Source organism: Balaenoptera acutorostrata, chromosome 16, assembly GCF_949987535.1.
Source record: "Balaenoptera acutorostrata chromosome 16, mBalAcu1.1, whole genome shotgun sequence".
Taxonomy (NCBI): Eukaryota; Metazoa; Chordata; class Mammalia; order Artiodactyla; family Balaenopteridae; genus Balaenoptera; species Balaenoptera acutorostrata.
The window spans coordinates 84,996,247-85,016,230 of NC_080079.1; the positions used below are offsets into that span (position 1 = coordinate 84,996,247).

The 19,984-nt window shown below is 42.7% G+C and overlaps 1 protein-coding gene across 4 annotated transcripts in view; it reads left to right on the forward strand.

Moving 5' to 3' along the window:
- Window positions 1-19,984, forward strand: part of ARID5B (AT-rich interaction domain 5B) — a 189,879-nt gene that overhangs the window by 129,888 nt on the left and 40,007 nt on the right. For 3 of the 4 annotated variants that reach the window (XM_057530645.1, XM_057530646.1, XM_057530647.1), the window contains one exon: window positions 14,144-14,256. In XM_057530645.1, the coding sequence (XP_057386628.1) occupies window positions 14,144-14,256 (113 nt within the window). Of the gene's footprint in view, window positions 1-12,475; window positions 12,717-14,143; window positions 14,257-19,984 lie in introns of those variants that run through there. The other variant, XM_007170841.3, reaches the window with a different exon arrangement.

Consider the following 19,984-nt stretch of genomic DNA (forward strand, 5'->3'; position numbering starts at 1 on the left):
GAGGAGGCCCCTTCGGTTTTCCGCCCAGCCCAGCAAAAGCAAGCAGGTGGCAGGCACCGTCGCCAAGTGCCAAGTGTTGCCACGATGGCTTCGTGAGTATTTTCCTCTTAGTCCCTCCCATCTTGGTCTGAGCAAACAGCTGGGAGTGTGGTGCACAGAAGTCCCGCCAGAAGGACCCACGGTCCGTGCGCTCCAAGTGAGCTTTCTCCGTTGTGTGTTTTGGCATTTGAACACAGCGGGAATGTCCTTGTCAGCTCCCATTTGACTTTATTAATTGCAGTTCCTTGGAAAGTGTGTTTTAGTTACATGGTCTTGGGATGACGGAGCTTGCCCTGCAGAGACCCAAGAGGAGGTATTCGGGGCCCATTGCAAAGCCGTCTGTTGCCAAGGCACTGCTGCTAATCCCCTGCAGCCAACAGACACCAGTGTGACTCTGGGCAATTGGCAGACTCTCTGGGCCTCCCTTTCCTGATGTGTAGAATAAGGGTTTGGGCTAGATGGTGTCTGAGGGTCTCCTTACTCTCTGGAATTTCATCATTCTTTAAATTACTCAAGTGAAGAAGCCTACCGTCCTCACAGCTCCTAGCGGCGATCTTTGGTTCCAAATCCAGTAGAAAAGCCACAAACCACTTTCTGCACTTCACGTCTTGTCATGATTTTCTGGCTCCATATTTTAGGAGGCCGTCTACACTGGCACTCAAATCTAGATTTTAATTTTTTAAGGTACAAAGGGAATTGCTAAGCCCCTGACTGTTCCTCGAATAGATGGTGGTATGGATCAAATAATCCACTTCATTAGTGTCGCCAGAGGCTGTCACCTAGCAGCTCTGTGTCCTTTCCAGGCCCCGCCTCCACTTCCCAGAGCCCTGAGGCTGTGGTTAATAATGTCAAAAGAATGTTTTAAAATTGCTCTTCTGTTGATTCCGAAGAGTCAGAGCCCTCACGTGGTTAAGAGTCCTGGGCTAGGAGTCAAATTCTAAATATAATTCCAGTCTCTGTGAACGTCTTCGTTCTTCACTCTCTCACCATTTTTTTGATGTTTCAGTTTTCTCATCCGCATCAGTTTTCTCATCTGCAAAATAGGCATAAGATCCCTTGCGCCACAGAAATATTTGCAAATGGCTTTGTTGTACGCAAGGATTGGCATTAAATTGGGGCCGAGTATCATTTTTCATTCCATAATGGGACTTAAACAAAAGCCCTTTTGAGTGTGCACCTTGTGTGAGCTCCCTGTGCTTAAATGCGGATGAATTTCAGAGGTCAGCAGACACCGCCCCCTTTCTTCATTATATTTTTTTAAAGCTAAACAAGGCTAACTAGGGAATTCATTTTGGAATAAAAAGACATGAAAGAAAGGGTATTTCAGCTTGCACAATAGTACAAAAAAGAACAAGAATCATCATGTTTGCTAAAGAACTCACAGCTGTTTAATTTTGTAGTAAAATTACTTTAAGAACTTTGCAAATTCAAAGACAAAACCAAACAACTGTTGTCGCAACACTGAACTTCCACGTGTGAGTGGAAAAGCCAAGTTAAGATTAATCTGCCCCCAACCTCATATTAAAAATACAGAGCATTTTTGTTAATGCTGGTTGGAGGAGCGGCTTTTATCTAAAGAGAAGACACATAAAAGAGGGAAATGGTACATTTACTGGTAATAAGATGAAAAATAGTTTATGTTCTCATGTACTTTGCCCCCAGCTCTTTCTTAAGCTCCTCAGTCTGTTTTAATACCAGGTTTGTTTGCTTTTTGGGGATGGGCCTGTTAGGCAGGAAATTGTTGAAAGGCCTACAGCAGAATTTTTATTTAAATGCTGTTTTTTAAAATTAAAATTAAATACCAAATTGGGTAACCAATTATTAGATTTGGAGTTCAGATTTTTATAAAATTTTATTTTTAGGCAATAAGGCTAAGTTCTGTACTTAAACTTCTATAAATTCTGCGTTTCCATATGTTGCCTATTGTCAGGAACAAATAAACTGTTCCTTATTTAAAAAGAAAAAAAAAGTGGTTTTCTTCCATATTAGGGAATTATTCAGACTTCTTTCCTTGGTTCTTATAATTCCAAACTAGTTGGAACATCAGTCTATTTTTGGTTATGAAGAAACTTTGAAAATGTAGGCATGATTTTTTTTCAGGTTCTAAATCTCCTAAAAATCAGTTTGCCACATATATAACAGTTATGGTTGTAAATACAGGGAAGTCATTGTATTCCAGCAAGACAGAGTTCTAATTTCCATATTACTAGCCCTCCCCCCTCCCCCCTCCCTCTCCACATAGGAGGGCTGCTCAATGTAAATTCTAAAACATATAAAACAACATAAGGTTGTGATTTGTGACTGTTTCTGTCAAGGCTGAATGTTCTTACCTGTATTTGATTAAACTCTCTTGTTAGTTTCTGGTTTTTTAATGGTCATCCCACCACATCACATAGATTGACCACAAGAGGGCAACCGAGAGTTTCCTTTCAGCTAACAAAGCCAGAAATGGTTTTAATATCAGCTAAGTGTTTTAACTTGCTAAGGATTTATTTCCCCGCCTTCCAATTGCCACACATGCAGCCTCCGAGTTTCCACTAACAGCGAATAATAATCCAAATAAAGTTCTTCTGAGGGAAAATATAGACAGACTGGTGCAGACAAGAGCTTTTGCCCAAATAAGGATCCCTTTTGTGGAGACCCCACGTGTTAGATAACCATCAACTGACAGTTGGTCATGAGTTAATAATGTTGGATGCTGAAATATGCATGCCATGTGCTATAAAAGAGTTTGGAGGACAAAGACAAATACTGCTATAGTTAGATATCAAAAGCATACCAGAGGTGTGCAGACTGCTTCTCTGGATGTAGGTTGAACCTGCCAAATAATTTCATAAAAATTATTGTTATAAGTATTATACAGTAGAATGAATAATAGTCATTGCACGTTTCTGTTGATGTTGCGGGGATTTTGGTCTTAATCTCGCTGCATGTTACTGCCTTAAATGCTATAGCAACTCTTGCCTTCTAAGAAGAGAAAATATTTCCTAAGCTTATTTCTACTGCTACCATTGCTGTTCTTTTATTTTTATAATGAGAGCCCTAAAAAGGGGGTAAGGGGCAGGGGGTACCATAAAAGAATCCAGGCAGGTGTGTAGCCCTTTGATTGGCATGTTATATTTGGAGAACCCTTAATGTCTAGGTATGTTTCTATGTTGCTGCTGCCACAGGAATCAAAAGGTGAGGAGGTGGAGGGGGACAGGCTTTGATTCAGCAACTGTGACAAGTTATTTGGGAAGTTGAGACATGGGGCCAACTGAGCAGCCATATTCTCGGAGTGATGCCCCCTGGTCTTTTTGGTGCTAAGATTGGGAAAAGGATGTATCTCCTCTCCTGCCCCCTAGAGTTCAAACTTTTTTGTTCTGTCAGCTTTTCTGGGCTTGATGGAGCTCCTGTCTTCAATGAACAGTCTCCCTTTATGTCATATTAAACCATGGGACTTCAAGCACCTTGGCAAAGCTGTGAAGGCTGTGCCCTTGCCTTTGGACCTGGCTGTATCAAACCTCTCTACTTACTTGCAGATGAAAACTCCAAAAAGAAAAACACACGCAGACCATGAACTTATTCAACAATTTGTGGTGTAGAAGCTTCTACTTTTCCAGTGAGCCAAAATCACTCAGAATCGATTTTCTCTTATTCAGTTCGCAAATGACTTACCTTATGCCCAGCCCATGCTGGTAGCAGGAGAGAATAACAAGTAAAATAAAAAATTAGACAGCTCTTTTTCTCACTTTCTTCCCTACCCCCCACCCAACTCCCCAAGTCTGTTGTCAAGGCTTAAAATTTGCTTTGACATCTTAGTTAAGGAAGTTAATGAAATAACATCTTCATCGGGGCCATGTGGTTACTTTGAATCAATGATTACCAGATTTGAATTTTACGAAGGAGACACCTCAGCTTTGGCAAAATTTTCAGATACTAACATCTATGCATGACTACCCTGCAAAACAGTGAATAAAACTCTAAATTGTATTGAAAGTTTGACTCATGATTTTTGCTGACTATTTTAGCTTCAGATGTTAGTCTTGTTCTGTCTGCACTTTAACACACATTTCTAAGGACCTATATCTATAATCGTAACGTTGAACTGTTGACTAAACCAGCATCACCCAAGGGAAAGATACCGCAAGCCATGTGTAACTTAAAATTTTCCAATAACCCCATTTTAAAAGGTAAAAAGAAACAGGTAGAATTAATTTTAATAACATTTAATTTAATGCAGTATGTCCAAAATATTTCAGTATGTAATCAATATAACATGTTATTAATGAGCTATTTCATATTTTTTGTATTGTCTTGGAAATCCAGTGTGTGTTTTACACTTACAGCACACCTCAATTTGGACTAGACATCTTTTTTTTTTTTTTTTAATATTTATTTATTTGGCTGCGTCCAGTCTTAGTTGCAGCACGCGGGATCTTCGTTGTGGAGCGGGGGCTCTCTAGTTGTGTCGTGCGGCTCAGTAGTTGCGGTGCGCACGGGCATGGCATGTGGGATCTTAGTTGCCCGGCCAGAGATCAAACCCGCGTCCCCTGCATTGAAAGGCAGATTCTCAACCACTGGACTGCCAGGGAAGTCCTTGGACTAGACATCTTTTAAGTGCTCGCGAGCCCCATGTGGCTAGTGCTTGCCATATTGGACAGAGCAACTCTAAACAGTCCTAGAAATGTTTTGGCTTTCACTGAAATAAGTGGGAATAAATTCTAACATCTTCTGTGTGTTCTCTATCTTCATCATAAGATTCCTATCTGTATCTGTCCGCTGTTTCCCCACAGTGTGACACACTCTCACTCCCGGGAGCTGAGCTCCCTAGCTTGCCCTGCTGGGGTTATAACGAGCTGACCTTACTTAATATACCACCAGCCCCTTTCTCTTCTCCTTTTGGACCCTCACTCTACCCTGCTGCAACACACACTCTTCTCTGCCACCTGTGAGTTCCTTGGTACCACAGTAGAGCTTTTAAAGTCGTTTTCCAGTATTGTGGCTCGCAGCTCATAGAGGAGGAACGGATGAGAGGGATTTACCTGAGCAAAGAAGAATGTCTCAAAGTCTCAGACAAACAGGAACAGTCATCTTTTTACTTCTAAGTAAGAGACTATGCTACTTCTTCTTCTTCTTCTTCTTTTTTTTTTTTTTTTTTTTTTTGGCTGCACCTCGTGGCTTGCGGGATCTTAGTTCCCTGACCAGGGATTGAACCTGCGCCCTCAGCAGTGAAAGCACTGCATCCTAACCAGTGGTTCTCCAGGGAATTCCCTGGGACTATCCTACTTCTTAAATTATTCTTTCTGAAAGGTAGAAAAACATGAAGAGAGTGAAAAATCCCCTTTAAGTACAAATTCCTTTTGGGATCTTTTTAAAAAGAAATCGGGAACCTATTACTTGATGATCTTTTACTTTTTACTCTTCTGTATGTGTTTGAAAAAGTGAAAAGTCTCATACTATATTAGTCCAAGTCTGTAGTAAGTTAAATATCTCCATGTTAATCCACATATATACACACACAAAAAAGTCTCTTTTACTTACTTCCAATGTTTTCTTTAGAGATGCAGCAAATCAGTTATCCTCAGTGTTGAAAATGGAATATCTCATTTCCAAACCTGGAGAAATGGCTGAACAAGAATGTTCTATTTATACACGAGTTTAAGAACTGTTCTGATATTTACTGATCCTCGCAAGGTTATTCAATACAAAAATGTGGCTTGCGCTTCTGTGCTGTCACGTACAATAGTAACACCATAGAACATATCAATCATGGACTAGAATAAACAGGTTTATTGATTATAACAAAAAAAGAGAGAGACAAAAATTAATTCTCTATGTTTACGAGGTCCTATCTTTTTTTTTTTTTTTTGGCTGTGTTGAGTCTTCGTTGCCACGAGCCGGCTTTCTCTAGTTGCGGTGAGTGGGGGCTACTCTTTGTTGCAGAGCACGGGCTCTAGGCGTGCGGGCTTCAGTAGTTGCGGCTCATGTGCTCTAGAGCGCAGGCTCAGTAGTTGTGGCTCGTGGGCTTAGTTGCTCCGCGGCATGTGGGATCTTCCTGGACCAGGGCTCGAACCCGTGTCCGTCCCCTGCATTGGCAGGCGGACACGGCGCCACCAGGGAAGCCCAAGAGGTCCTATCTTTATAAACTTCATAAATTACAGAAATCAAAATGTCCTTAAAAAATCATTTCCAAAGTGGATCCTTAAATAGCCTAAGAAAAAAAAAAGACAAGAATCTTAAGTTAATGTTCCATTGGTATTGTAGATAATCATACTAAGAAAAACGAAATCTGTGTATACTGAATAGTTTTCAAAAAATGGAAACATTGAGTTATTTCAAAATCTTAAGAAAGAGTACATAGTGAGCATTGAGACGACACGCTTGTTCTAATTGTAGGAGTTTTGATGCAGGTTTTCTTTTTTTTCCTCAACATCCAGCATGATCTTCATTAATTGAGGAGCCTGGGGCTTGGAAATGGCTGGTGGGTACCTGGCATCTGGGGAGATGAACAGCAGGAGAAATGAGTTGCCAGGTAGATGGGAAAGTGAAGTTCGAGCCACGATAGCGTTTTAGAGTCCATTTATTGGTTTGGCTGGGTTTGCGACTTCTCGACAAGACTTGGCAGCTGGGGAGGAAATTGACCCTTTGCGCGCAGCCTGAGCACCTACACAGTGCTGCCTCCTGTACCTTAAGATCCAAGCCAAGCCCTCAGGTGTCCATGCTGCCCTGATGTCTCTTTACAAAATATTTGGGATTCTAAGGCCAGAGTCTTTCCACAGGCTCCTGAGGCCATGGCCTATAGACTTCATTACCCCAAAAGACGAATAAGCATTTGCAGAGCAGCTATGAGCCACCAAGGTCCTGAAGGGGATCTTTCATCTGAGATGGTTGAAAGGATACTGTGAGTAGCCAGAACAGACCAAAGTTTGAAAGGCCTGCTGGCACTGACGTCAGTCTCCTTCCCTTTTTCCAGAACTCTCTCCTTAAAGAGTCAATCCTCTGAAAACCCAGAATCTCTCCTCACTCTAGACCTCAATTTAGCTCCCCGATTTCCCTCTTACTCTGCAAGTGGTAGTGAAAAGCCATCTATAATCCCTTTCTTCTTTGCCAGCGCCCTTTTAGACAAGCCTATCATGGACTTCTGGAGCATTTCTGAATTCCTTTGGAATTCCCTACATCATTTTGAAATAATATAAGATAACATTTGGCCATTTAAATTTGTCTCCCTCCTCAAGACACGGAGGGGAAATAAAGATAGAGATCTGCCCATCACTGCTGGTAAAACCTGCCTAAAAAAGAGGTTTGATTGTGTATTAATGGCAAGAACGCATGTAGTCACAGGCTTTCAAACCAATTAGCAATACAGATGAGCTAGCAAGTCAAGTTCCATTTATAGGCTGGGGGAAGGGGAGAAGTAAAATAATCTGTGTTGTTAAGTGTTTCTGAGAAATGAAGACCTCCAGGGCAGAGAGAAGGCGGATCAGGAAATAGCTATGCAAATCACATGCCTATGAAATTACTAAGACTTTGATCAGAGGCATTAACAACTGCTCCAGCATTCGCAAGTAGGAAACAAGGAGTGAGTAAGACAGGGCATATTTGGAAGGCATTACAAAAGTGTTTACTTGCATGGTTTGTTGAGCAGTCAGTGAAGTCCACGGCTGTTTTGGACTTAAGTTGCCTGACCAGTCCAGGTATGACAAATGCAGTGATACATTCCACTCTCATTAGTGACTCTTGGGGATCTCAGTGACAAAGAGCCCAAGTGGCTTGACCTCATATAAAGCCTGCTTCATTTTTTTTCCCCCCACACTCTTTCTAATAACACTATACCGCTCACCCTTCCACAGGTGGTAGGAGAGGACCTGGATTCAGTGAGAGCATAGTTCATTGGAAATGCTAAATTGTAGTTAATAGGCACGGTGGTTGAACCCACATCAAGGTATGGCTTGGGCTAAAGCAACCTTGGAAACTCAAAGCAGCCATGACATCCAGAGGAGTGAGTGTGACCATTCCCCTGAGGCACACCCCTTGGTCCCTGTTCAGGGCTGCCTCGTCTTGGTGGCATTTGAGAGTGAGGGCATTTGAGGCTGGCTCTGGTCTCAGCTTGCAAGTCTGGACTCATCTTTTTAATGCCTTTATTTGAGGGAAAAAATTACTCTTAAAAAGGAAACTGTCAGAACAATGACAGAAAATGATAACACTCTTGCAGCTTTTTTTTAAACTGTGCCTATTGCTTTAAAGTCATCATTTAAGTTAGCAAGCCCCTCAGGATGGAATTGTGCTTGTTAATAGCCCGGTGTGTTCATCTCTCAGACAGCACAGTTGCTTCTCAAACATTTCTGCTGGGTGTGGGAAATTATTTATAGGCGAACAGAATAAAAGTAAACTTGCGTGTTCTTAAATCTATATGTAATTGATGCTCTGTGAATTCATGGAAAGATTCAACCAATTATCAGACGCTGAGTACCAGCGGCTGCAGTTTTCTGGCCTTGCTCTGTGAGGTGTGGAGCGGGGAGTATATGGAACGTAACCGTGGATTTGAAATAAAAATTTCAGGGAATCATTTATGAATTTAAAAGTAAGAAAGTTGGCTTTAAGTTAAAGCCAACATGAGAGCTGAGAGCTTCTGTTTTTCTTTTCTTTTTTTCCAAGTATTTGAAAACTGAAATTCTGTAAGAGATTATCTGTGAAATGCCTTTCTTTTATTACACCCATAAATTTCAGGAGTGGCTTTGATCAAGCCTTCTGCCATTCTCGGTTTCTAAATCTTTTACTCATACGTTAATAACTTTAAAAACACTCATCCTATTTTTGTTGTAGTGCAAGAGGAAGTTTCTAAAGAGTCGAAAGGGAAACATTGAAAATAGAACACAATAAATGATAACTAAATTAGGATAGGTTTGTTTTTTTTTTTTCTTCCCCCAGCAGGAGCAGTGCTCCATGCTGAAACTTGCCAGAGTATTTTAAGATTATTGTCTGTAAAGACAATGTACCAAAGAATTGAGATGCTCAGAGGAAAGGCATTAAAGAAATGCAAAGTATTATCAGTAATGCACACTATGCATAGAACAATGTTTGCCAGTCCATAATACTTCAATCGGTGTCGTTTAGTTTCCTGACTTGTGTTTAGTGTTTAACACACACACACACACACACAACTTGCAAATCAAATGAGTTGACGCTCTGCCAGCTTCCTCTAGACATTGACCCTGGGGGTCAAACTCTTAGGAAAATGATGCCTGGTTTTCCATTCCCCTAATTCCAGCCCCTACCAACAAGCAAGTCCTATCTCTGAGTGGAAGCTCACAAAGAATTTCTCGAGAGAACATGTTGCTGTGCTGGCAACAAAATCCTCTCTGCAAAACGAGAAGAAAGAGTTGTTAACTGATGAGTCAATCCAGCTTTTATAGCAGTTTATCTTCATGGCATTTCCAAGAGCATAAATGTTATAAAAAAAAAAAGAGAGACGGTCATGACAGGAAGAACACAGTAGGAAAAAAACAGGAACATTTAAGCCAAAAGCAATTTACTTTGCCAGTAACTGGTTACATTTCCTTTGTTTTATTATTATTATTGCAAGATGAAAGTTTCCCACACCTGTGCTGCCCTGACACATACCTTGTCAGAACCCACAGTGAAGTAAATACGTACGTGAACGCCTGCAACTCTGAGCTTCTAGACTCTTTAAGAAAAACAAAGCAAAACACAAAGCATGTTTTGCTATACTGTTTAAAAAAAAAAAGACTGTGATTCAGTAATAGTTGAAGGAGTTTTTAAGAAAAGGAAAAAACAAAACAAAACACATGGGTCAGATGTCAAAGTAGCCTGGGGCACTGGGGGGTGCCGATTCTCCTGGGATTAACACCTATAGAAATAGCGGTGACGTCACAATGGTGAATACTTGTTAATTTCATGGCGCTGAGTAAGAGGAACAGATGGGCAGTCAGAGAGGGAAGATTTTTTTTTTTTAAAACCACAGAGATCTTTCACCGATTAGGCAGAAGAGTCAGTCAGTGGCTCAGGGCAAGGGGGTAATGTACTTTGGTGCTCTAAGTTTTATTGGAACTCTGTGACTTAACTGGTGGGGACCCTGCTCGCCCTCAGGGCTAGTAGGATACTGTCTGATGCCTGAGATGGGCTGCAGCGCCCTCGTGCTGTGTGGTATTTGAGAGTGTTTTCATTTGGGGAAAGCTCCCTGGAGACCGCCAGCCGAAGTTAATAATATAAATACCTCATTATGAGACACAGTGTGTGTGTCCTCTGTTAGAGAGAAGTTCCTTAAAGCAGGGGCTCTGGATAATGTCCAGTTGCCTGGGTTGGAAGCCTTCTGCTACCAGTAACCAGCGGTATGACCTAAGACAAAAGTACTTTCACTCTATCTCAGTTACCTGGTCTGTAAAATGGGGATAATACTTGTGCCTTCCTGTTGGCTTGTTTTGAGTTTTAAATGAGTTACTGTATGCAGAGTGCTGACTGGCAAGAAAAAGTGCTCCGTAAGCATCAGCTATTAGTATTATTTGTGAATAATACTGAAAACATTCGTGCAAAGAGCTTTGACTGAACTATCTGAGCCAGGCCAGGGTTGGCCAGTGGCTATACACACATATCAAAGTAACTGTGCATTTATTGCTTCACACTAAAATACACTACATGTATTTTTTTGAAGTAGAACTCACCAGAACCAGTTATGCTATCAGTAAATGTATTGCTGGCTTCCAAGAATGGCTTTGTTGGTAGAGACTGCTCTCATCTAAAGCACGGGAGCTGGTGTGCTTCTGGAGTTTTAGGATTTGGGTTCTCTCAGGAAGTGTGCGGCCCTTAGCTGTCAAGGAGAGGGCAGGTTTAGGTTGGTCCAGGGCAGCTAGGAGGAGGTGGGGAAGAGTTAAAGGCCAGAGCCACGCCCCCCTGACCCCACCACACCATAGAGCATTTGCTTTCATTCACCCGCCTAGCAAATGATTTGTCTTCTTGACCCTGTAGGAAAAAAATGTAATCTGGGGACAAGAATATTCGCTCTCCCCAAAAGCCAGCCTTTCGGTCCCAAAGATTCACCTGGGGTCTTGTGGATCCAAAAAGTCTCCAGTTGTATGATGGGGGCTCCCACCCCATACGGAGTCCCGCACGGTCCATTCCCCCGGGGCTTTGAACGTATGCTCTTCAGGGCATTTGTTCATTGCATGTGGGACAGTCATGGCCCCACTGAGATGCCAGATACAATTACCCTGAGCAGGAACCAAAGGCTGTAGGTTTTCCGTCTCATTTCCTACAGCAAACTCAGGTCACTGGGGTGTGCTCCCAGAGCTCACAGGTAAGCAGGAAAGGTGAGTGCCGTTTTTCAGGTGCCCAGTGTGACGGGCATACATGTGGTCAGGTTGGCGAGCCCAGCTCTTGACACCAAGGAGGCCTATGTGGGCACCTGTATTTCCACTAGTCACTTGATTATTCAACAGTATGTTAGACAGTGCTGCCCCTGGAGGGATGCTGGGGCAGAGAAAAGTGAGTCTAACATGGTCCTGCCCTTAAGGACTCTCCAACTTAGTATAATAGTAAGCTATGAGGCACAGTTCAAGTACAAATAATACAGCGATACTTTCCATCAGAGAAGGTCGGAAAAGAAGTTCAGAGGGGAGACTAAAAGAGCTATTTGAGTTTGAGGCTTTAGTGGCTGGTGAGATTTACGTAACCATACCTGAAACATCAGTGTACTTGCCTTTCTTAGGGACAAAAGCCCTTTTCTCTTGATCAGATTCCACTTAGAGTTTAAGTTTGTGCGACCAGACTATTAGGTGTTAGTCTGTTCTAAATTTGCAGTTCTCAGAATTTGCTGGGGACGGGCATGTGCCTCTCTGGGTTCTGAAAGCAGCTCAAAGAATGGAGAAAATAGACCCGATTTGGGGATGACTTATTGTCAGTTCCCGGAACCTCTGCCTTTATTCAAAACAGCCTGTTCAGTGCAAGTTCTCTCTATCTAAAAGGCCTTTGGGATTTGAAAGCTTTTCTGGAAATAAATGCCTTTTAGGTTTAAATGCTTTTTTGCCAACATGTTAGGAAGGAAAGATCATAGTAACAAGTCTTAGAACAGAGGCAATATTGTTTTCTTCCTTTTAATGAAATGCCTCAGACCTACCCCAAGTTCTGTGGGTTTCTGTCAGCTTTCTGCTCTGCTATTATTTTGATAAGGGACTTGAAAGTACATCCTTCCCTCGCGGTCATTAAAGTCTTATTAGCCCTTGGGTCAGTTGTGGAAACACTTCTGTGCTACGCTGCGTCCTCAAACCAAAATGGTCCCCGCCCTGGCCCCAGGCCGAGCCTGGAAGGAAGGTGGCATCGGGCTCCAGGGGAGCAGGAGGCCAGGATCCACAAAACAGGCCGGATGAAATCACCAACCCCGTGTGGCAGTCTCAGAGAGAGGCAAGCCCTGCCTGCCAGTCTGGCAACTCAAGCCAAGTCCTCCGAGCTCATCCCACACACCCCCGTGCTAGTCACTGCTGTGTGTTTACATGAGTAATGGAGCTGCCGGGGGAGGGGAGTTGTAAGCAGAGCGCTGAGCCTCGCAGCCCGCATTCGGAGGGAAGCTGACATCCACACCAAGTCAAGTGGAGACTTCAGGGACGTAGGGCCGGGAAGCAGTCACATGCTGTAGCTTTCACCAGCACAGACATCATCAGGCAGATGTTTGTCGACTGGAATGGGTAATCGCCGCTTTCTCTTTGCTTGATTTTTTGTTTGTGAGTTTGTTTACCTTTGATAATTCCAAGCTGGCTTTCTGAGATGGACTTTCAGACAAACGTTTTGGGGAAATGAGAGGAGAACGGATTTGGGAAGGGGGGAGTCTGAGCCCCAAAGCCACTTTTTTAAACTTTTGCCTGATCGTAAAGGCAGCTCTGCTTTATTGTGCTTTGTCAACAGCAAGACTATTATCCACAGTAGAAAATCAAATTAGTGGGATTAATTGTGTTTGTTAAGAGGAGTACAGTGTACAGTGTCCTAAAAGCACTGGTTAACGGCGTGACATGAGTAAGATTAACAACAGTTAAGAGGGTTTGAGTTGTTCAGATTTTCCATGGTCATAATCATACCTTAAAGCAATAAAAAAAGTGTGGGTACCTTGAAAGGTCCTAAAGAAATTGCTTGGGGTATAATTTGTTCGTTTGGAATTCTTCAAGGGCTAGTCGGTTCGTTGGTTTGTTTTATTTTTGCTTGACTCCAGTGACTGATGAAGTTAAATGTGAAAGCTGATGCCGGAGAGTCGTAGCACTCAATAAACAGCAGCCTTTTTTTTTTTTTTTTTTTCCTTCTTTCTGTATGGATCTTAAAGGGATTCAAGCTCAGCATCCAAGATGAAATATAACTTTGATTTGTGTCTTGTCTATGGCTTTTAAAAAGTATAATCTCCACGGAATCAGGCTAACTCCACTGTGATCTTTGGAAGTTATTTTAAATAACCCTCAAGATCTTCATAAAAAAAAAATACATTGAAAAGGAAAAGAGAACATGCTGACTTAAATGTATCTGCCAGATTTGTTGAGATTTGAAACATGCTGGTCGCAATATTAATAGTAAATACATGGGATAATATTTTTCAGATGGTTATTTTGAATGCCTCTTTTTCTACAGCTCTCTCCTTACTTGTTTGTATCATACTTTGAGAAAATGCTCATGTCCTCCCTCTCAAAGAGAGATGTTTTCAAACGTTACATTCCTATGATACCATAATGGGCTGGCATATCATTTGGGTTTCTGAAAACAAGATACAAAACAAAAAACAAGGAATGAGCCAGGCTCAGGGCTGTCTTTCAGCCCAGCATGTTTCTTTTATAACAATGGGGAAGTACATTTCCCTTATCATCATCCTTTAAAGCTCAGGGCTTCATTTTATTTATATTAATTAGACGCGTTCAAGTGTAATAGATTAGCTTTGGGGAACATGGACAGAAGTGTAGAGTCTACCAAGAGGCAGCCCTTCAGAGAGAGACGCCTAAAAGGAGGCTTGGCTACCACACATGTGTATGTTTCTCTGAACAATTAGAGGGCGCCACTGGAGTTAAGATCCTTGGTTTTTCATAAGGAAACCCACGCAAATGAAAACGTATCTCATCTGTTCTCCATTTGTTTTCAGCGCCAAATCTTAAAGGCAGACCACGCAAAAAGAAACCATGCCCACAGAGAAGAGATTCATTCAGTGGTGGTAAAGATTCCAACAACAATTCCGATGGCAAATCCGTTGCCAAGGTACGGTCATTCGGCTCCATGGTATTCGTTTTGCTGCATCTTTTTATTTTTCCCTCTTCTCTTTCTCTCTCTGCTCCTGTGTCTTGGTGGCAGTTTTCAATTCAGAGTCTGACTTTGCTATTCACAGCTCTCCGCTGTGCCTGTTCCCGCCACCTCCCCTCCCCTCCCCTCCCCTCCCCCGGGGGGGGGGGCTGGGGGAGGGGCAGTGCAGGCATTTTGATTAGTCAACAGAAAGACTTCCCACCTCCCTGTTTGGCCTGTTGGGTAAAGGACAGATGATTAAGCGCCCACGTCATTGAGGCTGAGATTTCATAGTAGGTGACACAATGACATAGTTTACTCTGCTTGTATCAAAAATAGACGAGCTGAACCATCCTCTTTCTGAATGTACTCATCTAAATATGTTTCAGCAGTTAACAGAGGATGAAATTAGAAATGGCTAGAATTAATCTTTTTTCAAGTTACTTTTTTTTCAAAGTCACCTCTAATTTACCTTAGAATTAAAGACACGTAGCCCAGTACTTACATGTATACATAGACTCATATATAGATTTACATGTTTTTAAAGATCACTCTTGATGCAGAATGAAAGTCCAAATTCTAGACTCTTTTTCAGACCCTGGGGCCTAAGCATTCTTTGGAATCTGGAAAGTGCATGCCTGAAGTATTTAGCACCATGAAGGGTGAAGTGTCACTTCATATTTTTAGGCTTATCTTTTTTTTTTTTTTTTTTTTTACTTTTGTGGGCTTGGATCGTGTTTCCATGATTCCGTTTACGGGGTGTTTGCGTTTAGGTGTTGTTTCTGTGCCAAAGACAGCAGTAGCCCCTTTAGGACCTGAATTGAAGCCCGGATTTCAACTGATACCACGTTTCCAGATCCAAGGACTAAGCTTACGAAAATGGGAGCATTATTAGTGAATTTGGAAGATCCTGACGTAGGAAAACATCAATTCAGGTCTCTGTTGACCATCTACTATTTTTCTGCCATGGCCTCCTCTTCTCCTCCCAGTGTAAAGAAGCAAATCCCAGACATTCACATTCTATATCTTATCTTCAAGGATTATTTCATCAGGAAGTTCTGAAGACTTATTGGTTAAAATTTCTTCACGCTTCCAAGATTGCAAGGGGTTAAAAAGAGACCACCCAGTAGAAATGTGTGTTTTCTGGCTAAAAACAAATCTGTTTTTCCCTAAAGTTGTTTTTGTTCTGTTCCTTTGACCTTCTGCGAGTGAGTCTTGTGTGGATACCAGAAATGAATTTTCTAGGAATTCGGACATCTTGGCCCTACAACTACCTATCTAGGGCTTCGACTGCTGTGGTCTTGAAGGATGTCAGCGGGAACAGTTTATTCCCTGTGACGTGGCTTGCAAGATACTGCAGAATGGAGTGAGAGGGTTTTAGGATCGCGAGGCATTCAGCAGAGCTTGTCCTGACAAGGTCTTGTGTTGGCGCCCTGCCCCATACCTCTAAGGTGACATCACGTGTTTATCCCAGCATGTTCTGCACCTGAGCCCAGCAGGAGGAAGCTCCTTCCCATGTCATTTCATTTGGAGCCACCACCAAAGAATGCCTCTGGGAGTTTTACAGAACTCATACAATTGATCTGAAAGAACAGCACCTCTGCTATCTCCCTCCATGGAAGGCAGCTCAGGACCCCTACTAGGACCCGCAAAACTGAAGAGAACTGGAGTCTGTAATTGCTGTTCACTGACTTACCCTTCTCAGAAGGGATAGTAGTCAAGCCTGGGTTTTCGAAGAGACCTTTTCCACCTGATGTGCACCAGCACCGCCATTTAGAATCTTGACCAGGAGGAGGATCATCCTTCCATCATTAGTTTCAGTGGTGACTTGATGAATGTCATGCTGCAGTCAGCTCCCAGGGACTGGTTGAAACGCCCTGCTCTTCTCGGAGTCTTGGATTACAGTCCTGCTTCGGCTGCTTCCAGTGGGTCTGGAAAGACCGCTTCACCTAGAAGAGAGAGACTGGTAGGTATGAAGTACGGCGGGCTTATCTGTTGGCACCAACAAATGGATGTAAAATCCCTGCTGAATGAACAAGCCACATCTGGGGCCAGGACAGCATTAAAAAGACGTTTGTGACTTAAAGCGGCCTCTTCTCATGGAACGCTACCGTAGAGGTTACAAGGCTGTGACCATCTGATCATTTGCTGAACTGGAAGCAACATTTCAGGTGATAGTTTGGCTTTATGACCAAGACTTGTATGACTGTTTTTTTTTTTTTCAAAAGTGCCTCAAACAGACCATTTCTAACTGTGGATAAGTACCAGCTTCCCGCAGCTCCACGCAGCAGAGCTCTTGGAATAAGAACCCACTCAGTTTGTTGTGTGCATGACTGGAAAAGCGAGTCAAGTAATTTGCCTGTTGCTATCCAAAGGCTGCCCGCTTTCAGTGAGAACATGAAAACTAACTTTGCAAGACTCTGTTTTCCAAGGGACAGAGAATTTCATGGCTTTCCAACAATAGCAAAAGTCTCATGGAGAAGAGGCTACCAGTTCTCTGAAGATGTCATGAATGTGTCCAACACAAATCCAGGTCTGGGGCAAAAGCCCATTCATAATGGCGACCTGTACAAGAGAAGTCTTCTCAGCCTGGCTCTCTAATGAAAGGCCCCCATTGATAAAAGGCAAATGACTTTTCACATCCTGTAAGCACATTCCAAAGGCCAGAAGTACATTGACAGGTGGCTTATATTCTTAAAGGGACATTAAAAAGGGAGACTGCAATATGTTCTTTCATTTAAATCACAAACATACTTTTGATATTTCACAAATGTGATACTGCCATTATTTTCAATATTTTTCATCCCATTTGGTCCGCAGAACTCACCCCAGGGGTTATCCCTTCTTGCTTTCCTGAGGAAGAAAATGAGGGTTTCCTAGGAAGTTAGTGACCAAATCGAAATTAGACTCTAGTTCCCTTCCTGCTGGTTCAGCACATCTTGCTGCCCCAGTTGAAGGCTGCATTAGTTACAACTCAATCCGGTGAAAGGATGTGGTTAGTATCAAATAGGTGACGGCTCGCTGACAATGTTAAATGTGGGCTCTTTAATTAGCACTTCCCCAATCACTTGGGAACCCCAAAGCTCTTACTGAACTCAACAAGTGTAAGGTGTTCAGGTCTCGGGGGGGCGGAGGGGTGGGGGAACAGATCTAGTCAATTAACTGTCACCATCAAAAGGCTGGGCTTTCTCAAGGTCAGCATGAAGACTAGCTCCCGTGTCATATTTCAGTAGCTTAAAATGCTGAGAATGTTTCCGGTAAGTGTGAAAAAAATGTAGAAAGGACCTTGGCCTGGTCCTATCCAGAAACAGAGTAATACCCTAAAGAGCTCATTTATTATGTTAAGTGAAGAAACGTAGGGAGCTAGTCTGAGAACAGAAAGCACTGTTCATGTCTTACGAAGCCCCTGGCCCCCAAGAGAAGCGCCCTGACTTTCAGGATGCAGCTCAGTAGGTGGCAGCCCAGCATCCCCTGGAGCCTCCCCTGTGATCGTGGGGTCTGAATGACTTTGGGTCGGGCTTGTGCACGCCCTCTGTGCTTTCCTTCTGTTTCTGGGTGTTTCTGCATGGGTGAGGCAGCTCCCTAGACGCTGAGGGGCAAACCTCATACTCCCTTAACAGTGGCACTTTAAGTGGCCTGTTATCACTGCAGATTTAAGACCTCGGCCTGTTTTAATATGCAAAACTGACATCTACTCCTGGTTTTAAAAGATGGGTTTGGAGTGTGGGAGACCTGAGTTCTCAACTCAGAGTTCTACCCGACACTAGCCACACACTAAAATACACACCGCTGAGCTTCAGTTTCCTCGACTGTGAAATGGGGCTCAAAACCTCCCTTTTATGATTCTTGTGAACATTAGGTAGACTGTGTGAAGCCCAGGGCGCTGTACCTGGCTCACTGTAGCTGCTCCGTTGATACTGGTTTCCTTCCCTCTGCTCAACACACAATGGAAGGAATGGAGCCCTTTTACACTTTGGAAACCACCGAGTTTTATCTTCAACTTCTCATTTGATAAATCACATTTCTAAGCTGTAGGTTTTGTAATGCCTAGTGATAAGATATGCTCTTTAACTGGAAGTATGTTTTGACTACCAATTTAATATTTTTATGAGTGTCAGTAAAATACAGTGTTTAAAACCACAAGCCATCGAGTGAGACTACCTGGGTTCAAATTCCAAACTCGCCGCTTACTAACCTGGACATGATCTTGTGATCTTGGATGCGTTACCCATCCTCTCTGTACCTGTTTCCTCCTCCCTAACAGGAGAGTAATAACCTGCCCCATTAGGGTTGTGAGCATGAAATGAGATAGGGCCAAAACAGGGCTTAGAATAGAGCCTGGTTACATAGTAAGCACTCAAAAAAGGCCAGAGAGCAGGACAGGTTAGAACTGGAGTGATTTTATGATTTCAAAGAGCCGTTAAATTATAGATTTCATCAGAACTTCAGACTCAACAATCTGAAATTTGACAGTGAAAAATGATGACAATATAAAGTTTCCCAGGATGCTTGCCTTAATATAATGTTACAAAGTACTAAAGTTTGAAAATACTGGAAGAAGAAATCCTGTATGGAAAAATGTTTTCATCCCACTTCCACTGATCTTTAAAAATTAAAAATCTTATCTAGAGGCCCAGTTGATTGAGTTGTGCAGGAAGTTTTAGTTTTTTCCAGGACTCTAAAGATATTAAACTAGTGTGTCCATTTGAGAGAATAAACAATAAAGAAGACCCTTGCAGAGGAGACGTTTGTTTCCCTTTAATAAATAAATGTAGGCTTTTATGTTCTTAGAGGAGACATTCCCCTTTAATAAATAAGTGTAGCCTTTTATGTTCTTAGCGCTTGGGAAGGAGAATCTGAAGGGAAAGAATAAGAGGGGTCAGAAATCTGAAATGGAAAACCTTGTTGAATGTGTGGGACATTTTAATTCATAACATTTCCTGGGCAATCATCCTCTTCTCTCTGACGTTAGATCGGGAGATGTAAAGAATATTGGAATGTACACATTCCCCATGGGCTCACTTGAACTCGGAGCTTGACCCTTTGTACTTCCCCCTTTGACAATTAAAATAGCTCAGCAACTTAGTGTTATATTTAACAACCATCAAAGGCCTCTTGTAGAAGGTGGCAGTGAGGAGGGAACAGGAGGTTAGCTGCTCCATGTGGCGAGCTCCATATTTGCCTGGAGTGTGGAGGGAAGAACATCTGGCCCATTTACTGTCATTTATTTATTAATTATGGAGCTTTTCACTTACTCTTCTTGGGTTTTTAGCTGACCTCTACTTTCTCCTTTGTGGCAACTTAGCATCTATGAGATTCTCAGAGCTGACTGAAAAGCGAGACACCCTCCTTAAAGAGTGAGGTGTTTTGTTTCCTACTGAGGGTGTATCTGGGCATCACCCTCGGGTGACAGGTAGCAGAGACCTTGCTGGTATTCCTGATGCCAACATCTGCCGGCATTGACCTGTTTTTCCAGGTTGCTGGGAAGAGTGGCAACAAGATAAGCTTACTATGAAGAAATGCACTTGCCTTTCATTTTGATACAAAGTGCGAAACATGGGACTGTTATTAAGAACGCAGGGTTGGGCTTCCCTGGTGGCGCAGTGGTTGAGAATCCGCCTGCCAATGCGGGGGACGCGGGTTCGAGCCCTGGTCTGGGAAGATCCCACATGCCGCGGAGCGACTGGGCCCGTGAGCCACAGTTACT